Source organism: Sycon ciliatum, chromosome 1, assembly GCF_964019385.1.
Source record: "Sycon ciliatum chromosome 1, ocSycCili1.1, whole genome shotgun sequence".
Classification (NCBI taxonomy): Eukaryota; Metazoa; Porifera; class Calcarea; order Leucosolenida; family Sycettidae; genus Sycon; species Sycon ciliatum.
This window is the reverse complement of record NC_088643.1, coordinates 57,752,650-57,762,052: the sequence shown is the minus strand read 5'-3', so window position 1 is coordinate 57,762,052 and position 9,403 is coordinate 57,752,650. Positions and strand designations below refer to the sequence as shown.

Sequence of the window (9,403 nt, the reverse complement as noted above, 5' to 3'; positions counted from 1 at the left end):
CAAAGTCCACCTTACTCCAATTCCACACATATTCCAGTTGTTTGTCCATGCTCTTCAGCTGGTGAGTTGCCTAGCAAGCAATTTAGAAATGGCATTGGAATCCCAGCTGAGCATCAAAGCACTGTCTGAAGTATTCAGTGCCAATACTCATGTGTGCTATCAGGGTGTCTACTTCTCCTGGGACACTTGCCTGCTACTCTCCGTATGTATAGTGCATGTGTATAATCTACCCTACATGTCCTTGCACGATTAGAGCCCTCTCTTGAAACAAAATAGAAGCCAATGCAAGTACGGTTTGTGGGTGTGAGTGGATTTTCGGTATAGTTATTGTACACTCCCCTTGGGCCTTGTTCTCATTTACCGACTGAGAGAAAATCTCTACACTTAGCAAGTGTGCTTGTGTGTTCGCCTACTTGTCTGGTGATCTGTGTGTGTGTGTGTGTGTGTGTGTGCGCGCACGCGTGTCCGTGCATGTGCATGTATGTGTATGTGTTTTCCTAGGAGAGAGATATTGATGCCCAGCGAATCAGGGGAGGAATGGGTTTCGTTCGCCTGTGTGATATGTATGCCCACGCCATGGCGCAACAGGTACATTCACATCCATGTGCCCGTGCTCGTATACATTAGCACAATGCACACTCTCTTGTTCTACACATGCACGTATGCAGATACGCATGCACGTTTTGCACATGCACACTCTGATGCTAGTGTGCTTATACACGTTGTACAGATCTGTACTGCAGTCCAGCTCATAGTTAGTGGATGCTGGCATTATCTATGGGCAGCTCAAGTGGTTGCAAGCTCCACAGAACCCTGTTGTGTTGGGAGCACTTTCCAAGAAGAAAACAAGCCAGGGCCATTTCCTGTACAGAGGAACGCTTTTTAAAGTGCGCAGACTCCACTGCAGCCAATTCATTTTACAAGATCGCTCAAAACACACACACACATATACGGCCTATAAACTGCAATATAAAAAATAAATAAATTCTCCATCAATATTTTGGCCCTGGGCCATCATAAGAGGAAAGCTGCCCAAGAACAAGCTTGTACCCAGTAACAGCTTCCAGCCCATTGCGAATGAAAGAAGGAGAAAATATGAAGTATAATTATTGCTTCTCCGTGACTCATGATGGAACGTGTATCCAGTCCCGGTATGCTGGTTTGGCACAAACACTACAGACTCCCAACCGGGTCGGTACGCATGTGTGTATGGGATATTAGTGCAATTGTACATTTACTTTTTAAGTACAATGCATACACTTGCACATTGCCCATAGGAACTGATCGGTCGAGGCCAGTTTTTTCTTTTTTTTTGGTTTAAAACTATATGTTTCCAATTGATCCAATTCCTGGTAGCTAGCCAAGCTCATGAGGCTAGCTTTGTCTCTTTTCCCTCTTACCATACATGTACATAATAATGTACATGCACATATTATATTATATGTGTGATATGCTCTACTTCTATGCTGTACAGTCTCTGCTGGATGGTGCGTATGAGATGGTCAAAGCACAGTGGGACACCAGTACTATGCGACTGCGCCAGTTCTTCTCCGAAGGGTTGATGTGTGCCTGGTTAGTGCTACTGTTGTTGTGTATATGTGTGTGTCTGTGTGTGTATGTGTGTGTGTGTGTGTGTATGCCGTGTGTGTGTGTGTGCATGTGCATGTACACCGTAACATGTGTATGCACACACGTATGCCCCCATACACAAGTGTGACACACACAGATGTGTGTTTACGTGCATACCAACATCCTGCTTATGCGCATCATACCGTGCTTTTTTGTTTACTGTGCAGTAAGGCCCTACCAACGTTTGAGCAGCAGCAAACTGTCGTCAATATGATACTACAACCAGCGTGTGACATTTACCTATCGGACGCTGTTCAAAGGTAAACACAATGACTGATACTCTCACACTCGTTAGAATGATAATGATTGCCTTTCCTGGTGTTCAGTGCTAGTCTACCGACTTTGTTCATCGGCCCACTAGCGTCTTGTCAGTTTAAATGCACTAGTTGACTTGACTAATGGCAGCATGTTACAGATACTTGTACAAGGAGATTCTTGGCCGATGCAAGGATATCGAGTTTAGACCAAGGTGCATGTCATGTATACGTGGACTTGAGAGTTCACATCTCCTCGCAGAGTTTCAGTGGGACTCGACCTGGGGCAAGTGGAGTGTGCGTTTCTGTGGGACTTGGCCAGGGACAAATGAAGTGTGTGTTACAGTACTGTGGGCCTCATCCCGGGACAAGAGAAGTGCCTGTTTACATATGTGAGACTCAGGCTGGGACAAGTGTTTATATTATAAACACTTGTCCATGTTGTGCAGAATCCAATCCATTCACCCTGGGATGAGGTTGAGTAAGTTCTGTCTGGGTCTAGCCCCACCCTGTGTCCACAATCATGTAACAGTTATACCCATGTGACTGTGTGTGTTCTAGACTATGGCGTAGTCACACTGAGTTCACTCCGGTTTAGGTAATTGTACGTTTTGTCGCATAGTAAAACATCTTGGTGGAAAGAGGCCGGTGACTTTTTGTAACTTTCTCTGCTCTTATTTCAAGTCTCTCCTCTCTTTTTCTCTTCATTTGTTGCCGTGTCTCTGTGGGTATCCATGTTTACCTCTCGCGCAGGGCCGTTTCATCACCTGCTGAATTTGCAGAGTTTGTGGGCATGAGTTCGTCTGCCTGTGGAGCAAGTCCAGAAGGTATGTGTGGCACACACTTCAGATGTACCGTAAAGTACCGCCAAAGCGCCCACCATCTCGTCCTTTCGTGGCCGCCTTGTGGAGGTGGATTCCTGTCTGTAGGTCATACGACACGGACCTTGTACAAACATTGCACATTGTGCAGTCAATCCGTACCCAGTTTACCTTCGAGCTCCACATAAAAGCATACCAAGTGTGACCTTAGTACACGAAGGTTCTCACATCGTACAAACTTAGTAGCATTCTGCCATACGATTTTCTTCCCTTGGCTGTAAAATCAAGGTGGGGCCCTCTCGCGAGACGGGGCGCTCTGGCGGTACTTTACGGCACATATACTTCGGGGTGTACCGGCATGCCTGGATACAACACACACTTCAGAAGTACATACTTCGGGGTTTACCGGCATGCCTGGATACAACACACACTTCAGAAGTACATATACTACGGGGTTTACCGGCATGCCTGGATACAACACACACTTCAGAAGTACATATACTTGGGGGTTTACCGGCATGCCTGGATACAACACACACTTCAGAAGTACATATACTTGGGGGTTTACCGGCATGCCTGGATACAACACACACTTCAGAAGTGCATATACTTCGGGGTTTACCGGCATGCCTGGATACAACACGCACTTCAGAAGTACATATACTTGGGGGTTTACCGGCATGCCTGGATACAACACTCACTTCAGAAGTGCATATACTTCGGGGTTTACCGGCATGCCTGGATACAACACACACTTCAGAAGTACATATACTACGGGGTTTACCGGCATGCCTGGATACAACACTCACTTCAGAAGTACATATACTTCGGGGTTTACCGGCATGCCTGGATACAACACACACTTCAGAAGTACATATACTACGGGGTTTACCGGCATGCCTGGATACAACACACACTTCAGAAGTACATGCCATTGTACGTACAGTAAAACCTGTAACTAAAGACCACTGTGACTAGCGACCAGCCTGGTACTACCGACCACTTTGCCAGGCACCGACGGTCTCACATTCATATATGGTTGTGCGGTGCAAACCTCTTAACTAAGGACCACCTGCCACTAAAGACCGCTTTCTCTGGCCCCAGGGCCAAGGGGTGGTCGTTAGTCACAGGTTTTACTCTACATGTAGTGCAGTTTGTGCCTGGATGCTTGTACTCATGCCTGGATGCTTGTACTCATGCCTGGATGCTTGTACTCATGCCTGGATGCTTGTACTCATGCCTGGATGCTTGTACTCATGCCTGGATGCTTGTACTCATGCCTGGATGCTTGTACTCATGCCTGGATGCTTGTACTCATGCCTGGATGCTTGTACTCATGCCTGGATGCTTGTACTCATGCCTGGATGCTTGTACTCATGCCTGGATGCTTGTACTCATGCCTGGATGCTTGTACTCATGCCTGGATGCTTGTACTCATGCCTGGTAGGCCTAGCCCAAATTTGCTCGGGGCGCTTCGATATTTTGCCGGCATATTTTGCCCGATCACCTTCCATATTTTGCTCGGCATTGCCTTTCGTTTCCGATATTTTGCTCCATTTTGCTCCTGCTTTGTGGCAAAAATGGCTTCGAATGAACCGTCTACTTTGGTAAAAGTGGATGGTGACTCTGATGAGGAAAGCAAAACTTATAATGGTGTCAGTATTACGGATTTGGTAGCATGATTTCAAATTGATGTACCACTGACAACCTGCACGAGCTATTTCAGCACGACGTTGGCCCAATGAAACCAAAGAAATTTGAATAAAATTGCCAAAACACACCCGGATCCTCTGTAAATTCGATATTTTGCTCGGAATTTGCCAGCAATTTCTTTTCGTTGGAAAATTCGATATTTTGCTGGAAGAATTGCCGGCAAATTTGGGCTAGGCCTAATGCCTGGATGCTTGTACTCATGCCTGGATGCTTGTACTCATGCCTGGATGCTTGTACTCATGCCTGGATGCTTGTACTCATGCCTGGATGCTTGTACTCATGCCTGGATGCTTGTACTCATGCCTGGATGCTTGTACTCATGCCTGGATGCTTGTACTCATGCCTGGATGCTTGTTCTCATGCCTGGATGCTTGTACTCATGCCTGGATGCTTGTACTCATGCCTGGATGCTTGTACTCATGCCTGGATGCTTGTACTCATGCCTGGATGCTTGTACTCATGCCTGGATGCTTGTACTCATGCCTGGATGCTTGTACTCATGCCTGGATGCTTGTACTCATGTCCAACATCTCCAACATGTCCAACATGCACTATTTCTGTAACCGGTCTGAATGTTAGGCGCCTTTGTCAATTTCATCCATGCAAGATGCTGCTTAGCTGCTACAGATTGATACATGCAACATGACTGATTGTGTGTCTACAGCTCTGCAGCTATTAGAGAGGTTCCGGGGTACGATTTTCCGTGCCAAAATCCGTATGGGCGGTACGGATTTTTTCCAGGCGTGCTCCATACGATTTTTCGGGGACTAGCTTTCATACGAACCATGTTTCGTATGGAGATTTTGCGTCATCGGGTGCAGAAAGATTTTTCGCGTACAAATTTGGTACGAGAAACATCGGTTTTCCGCGGGAAGTTTTGATTACGGTACAAATTTTCAAAATAAAAAGGCATAGCGCGAGAATGTGACGTGTTTGCGATCGTAATCTAGACAATGACGGCAAACACATGAGTTCCGTACTCCGGAACATTTCTCTGCTGGAAAACGACGTATAGAAAATCCGTAGCGCCTCTACGGATTTTGGCACGAAAAATCGTACTCCGAAACCTCCCTATTTTCTGTGTGTGTATGTGTGTGTGTGTGTGTGTGTGTGTGTGTGTGTGTGTGTGTGTGTGCCAGCTAGTTTGGTTGGTGGGTACACTTATGCCAGATAGTGTTGGGCCTGTTGCCAACGGGCTCGGCTGCTTGAAGGTGTATTGTTGTACCTACCACCTTTGTTGGTTTCAGGGTTCATATACTTTCTATTTGAAGTATACATACCTGTTAACCATGGACTGCTTCTGGCTAGATTAACTCTTGTGTAATCAATGGTGCTAGTGAAGCTTATATCAGATCCACTCTGATTTAGCCACCCACACTAGTACCAAGTATTACCTTCACTGGGGGCAGGGGTACCTGCAGTTGGATCCCGGGACGGATACCCTGATGCTGTCAATCCTTTTTTCTGCACCTTGTCCTCACCCACTTACTGAGGTGTGGTGAGCCCATAAGTGGGATCATTTCAAGTCCACCCTAGTTTGGGGATTTCAGGGGGTGTCGGCCGTTGGGTGGTTCAATGGCCAATTGAGTCATCTTTCCAAGATTCCTTTTGAGTCTCTCTCCCCTCTCCCGGGGAGACCCACGTGACCAGTTTTGGCAGTGAGCAAGTACAAGTAGTACAAGTACAAGTGTGTGTGTTTGTGTGTGCGTGTGTCTGTGTGTGCGTGTGTCTGTGTGTGTGTACACCCGTGTGCACACACCTCTATGCATGTGCCCATCCGTTTACACGCGCGTGCACGTGCCTCTGTGCATGTGTCCATCTGTTTACCCGTTGTCTATCTGTGCTGTGTCTCTTAGTGAAGGAGTTACACACGAAGCAACGTATCAACGTGAGTGCATCTCTTTGAATCGATTTTCTGTTGAAGGAAACGAACTAGCTCATGAAGCTTGAACAGAAGCCACTGGAAATGTTGATAAGGCCTTTCGTACCATTACTCTTCAAAGTGGGTGTGTTGGTGACACAAGCACCAGCAAACAAGTACTTATATCTAGCTTTCTCTGATCTCTCTGACCGCCTAGAAAGCTACCGTATTTCCCAGGTGTGTTAGCCGCACCAGGGTCTAAGCCGCACCCCCGTTTCGGGCCCAAAATCCGTATCTTTTTCCACATTCGGAGTATAAGCCGCACATCAGAGTTTGAATGTTTGGCCATCCAGATTTGATTGGTACTGATACCACACAAGACGTTTACCAATGGTTAGAGAGTTGAGAAGCACGACTGAAGTTCCGCAAAAGTTCTTTGTTTGTCCCTCACTCTGAACTGACAACATAGCAGCATCGTACAACTGCAATGATAGATTTCTGTGCAGGAAAAGTACATACTTCGGTAAAAAGAAGTTGAATGATACCGTTCATGCGTTTTTTGCATGACACCCTAGATGTGACAGAACTGTTTGCAGCTAGATAGATTCATGTGATATTCGGCATGCGTTGGTCGCCAGTTCACAGACTATGTACTTGTGCATTCACAATGTACTATGTACAGTCTACCCCCAGACCATGCAGCTCACCCACATCTTCTTCACTATCATTGAGTGCCTGCTCTACTGTGGCCATACTGACGAGGGCAGTTCTGCTCATAAACCGACTCAAGGCAGTGCTTATCTGCTTCTCTCAACCTGCCGCATTTGCCGCTCCGTCCTATAAGCCTTATTCCCCTCCTAGAAGAACTGTGCTTTACATCAGTCAGTATTTTGCTACATGTACATGGAAGCATTTCGTATCGTGTGATTTGCAGTGGGCTGGAGACTTGAAGCTGTGATAACATGGTTGAATGTGTGGTTGATTTCACAGCTGGCGTTTGCGGCGCATGTGCTGACGATAATCACGAAGAGGAGTGGCAATATGATGGTGAGTGGTGGTTAGATGACTATGAAGTGTTCTTTTTCTCAGTTTGTGAATATTATTCACTTACGGAATATACAGTAAAACCTGTAATGGCGATCACTCGGATATGGAGACCACTCGACCATGGCGACCAGTTTCCTTGTCACGGACGCATTCACATTCAAAACACCTCGGATAAGGCGACCACTCGCTCAACGCGACCGACGACCACCCACCCGCGACCGCGTTCCACAGTGCTAGTCATGTAAATGTATGCATTGCATGGTGCACCAGGCATGGTAGATCTACACATCAGTGCAGGAAGTGTAGATGTACATTGTGCATGCACGACATTTGACAGGTCTGAGGACCCCAGGCACATGAGTCGTGCTAGAGTAGCATAGCTGTGTGCACTGTGATGCACTGATCAAAAATGACGTATCACATGTGGATATGGTCACATGACCCACTGAACCTGGATAAGAAGACCACCTGGCCACGGCGACCCCTTTTTCTCGTCCCTTGAGGGGTCGCCTTAGGCAGGTTTCACTGTAATTGATTTACAGTAAACTAGGGGCCGCTGATCCTAGGTTGTCTGATGAATGCGGTCGGTTTGCTCTCTTTGCTGTGTTATACTGTACTTAGTACTTGCGACAAGCCCAGTCATCAGCAGGTCTTGCCGGCATTGGCATTGCATTGGCTGCAACTAATAGCGGCGGCAGCGCCATCACGGCTAATCCCGGCTGGCAGCCTGTGCAGCAACTTCTTCCGCACGCCTTCCGCATGATCAGGTCAGTGCTGCTTGTTCTGGCATGCAATGCTGCTGCTGCTTTGTGAGTTGGCAGCAGCACCAAGAGTGCATGAACCAGAGTGTGCTGCAACTCGGCATGGGAAGTTGGAAAGCGGAGAAGCGGAGTTCATTGTGCATGTATGTGTTGCTTTGGACATCGAGGTAGGATAAAACAAACTGCTAATGCCATGGGCATGTCGAAGCAGCGCGAGACTGCAGTCGTGAATTGGACGTCTGTGAGTCGCTGAAAATACCGCACTAGTAAACAACAAACTCCACTTTGCTGACCTCAAATGCAGAGTTGTTTTGGTCTTTGACCGCTCTGTGGTGGGTCCGATCTTCACAGCTCGCAGCGCTTTAAGAGCTGTGCTTTGATCCTTGAGAATGGTGGCATTCCTACGGATGCAGAAATACTAGTCTGACTGAGTCTCCTGCTAACCTTTCAAATTGTACACGGAGTTGCACATTCTGGTTTATGTAACTCAATTTTCTGGTCACCAAAGTTAGGGCCACTCTACTCTACCGGGTACCCATCAGATGAGGTTTAGTAGATGTATACAACGTTTGATCCCCACTGCATCCCAGCTGTTTTTCAATGCGGGATTTGACACAGCGTGTGTAAAGCCGTGATAGATTGAGGATCCATAATGGGCTATTTACATATGCCGTCCCTACTGCATACCAGCTGTTTTCCAGTGCGAGATTTGATCCCAGATCAGATCCTATGCCGAAAGCCACTGGGAAGTGGACAGATAAGGAAGCAACGCATTTGCATGTTCTTCCTCTCCTAGGGTCTAGCAGCCAATGAGCTCGGGGCTAGGGAGGGAGTTGATGCTGACCGTTTTAACAAGGTCTGCGATGATTGGCATTGTCCTGGCGATAAAAAGCCCGCCTGTGACAGGGACTGGCCGAAGAGACCTCTCGGCTCTCATGCCGATACATACTGTGCTCAATCTCATACCAAGAGTAAATAAGCTCCCAAGACTGGGCCAAGAGTGTGCAACTCTGCATATGGGTCTCCGACGGCGAAAAGTCACATCACATGTCTGGGGTACGTTTTGTACTACGTACAATCAAGGATAGCGTGTGCGCAATCTGATTATCTGCCTTGATTATGCTGGTGAGTTGCATACGTGCAGTGAGTTTCTGTCAGGGATTGGGTTTTTCTTTTATTACTCCGCTGCTCGCTAAAAACGGGCTGGAAACGTACAACTGGGACACCACATCACGTGATGTGAGTTTTCGCCGTCAAAAGGTATCAAGAGTTGAACACTCTTGGGGCATGTTCGATTGGTAGGATTGGGATCCAGAT

At 47.1% G+C, this 9,403-nt stretch overlaps 1 protein-coding gene across 2 annotated transcripts in view; it reads left to right on the top strand.

Annotated features, from left to right (window-relative positions):
• The window catches only part of LOC135804543 (exportin-5-like), a 41,365-nt gene that overhangs the window by 15,646 nt on the left and 16,316 nt on the right, over window positions 1–9,403 (top strand). For both annotated transcript variants that reach the window (XM_065318434.1, XM_065318433.1), the window contains exons 16-22: window positions 502–588; window positions 1,475–1,572; window positions 1,797–1,889; window positions 2,637–2,710; window positions 6,274–6,305; window positions 7,269–7,325; window positions 7,947–8,092. In XM_065318434.1, coding sequence (XP_065174506.1) covers window positions 502–588; window positions 1,475–1,572; window positions 1,797–1,889; window positions 2,637–2,710; window positions 6,274–6,305; window positions 7,269–7,325; window positions 7,947–8,092 — 587 coding nt within the window. The remainder of the gene's footprint in view (window positions 1–501; window positions 589–1,474; window positions 1,573–1,796; window positions 1,890–2,636; window positions 2,711–6,273; window positions 6,306–7,268; window positions 7,326–7,946; window positions 8,093–9,403) is intronic.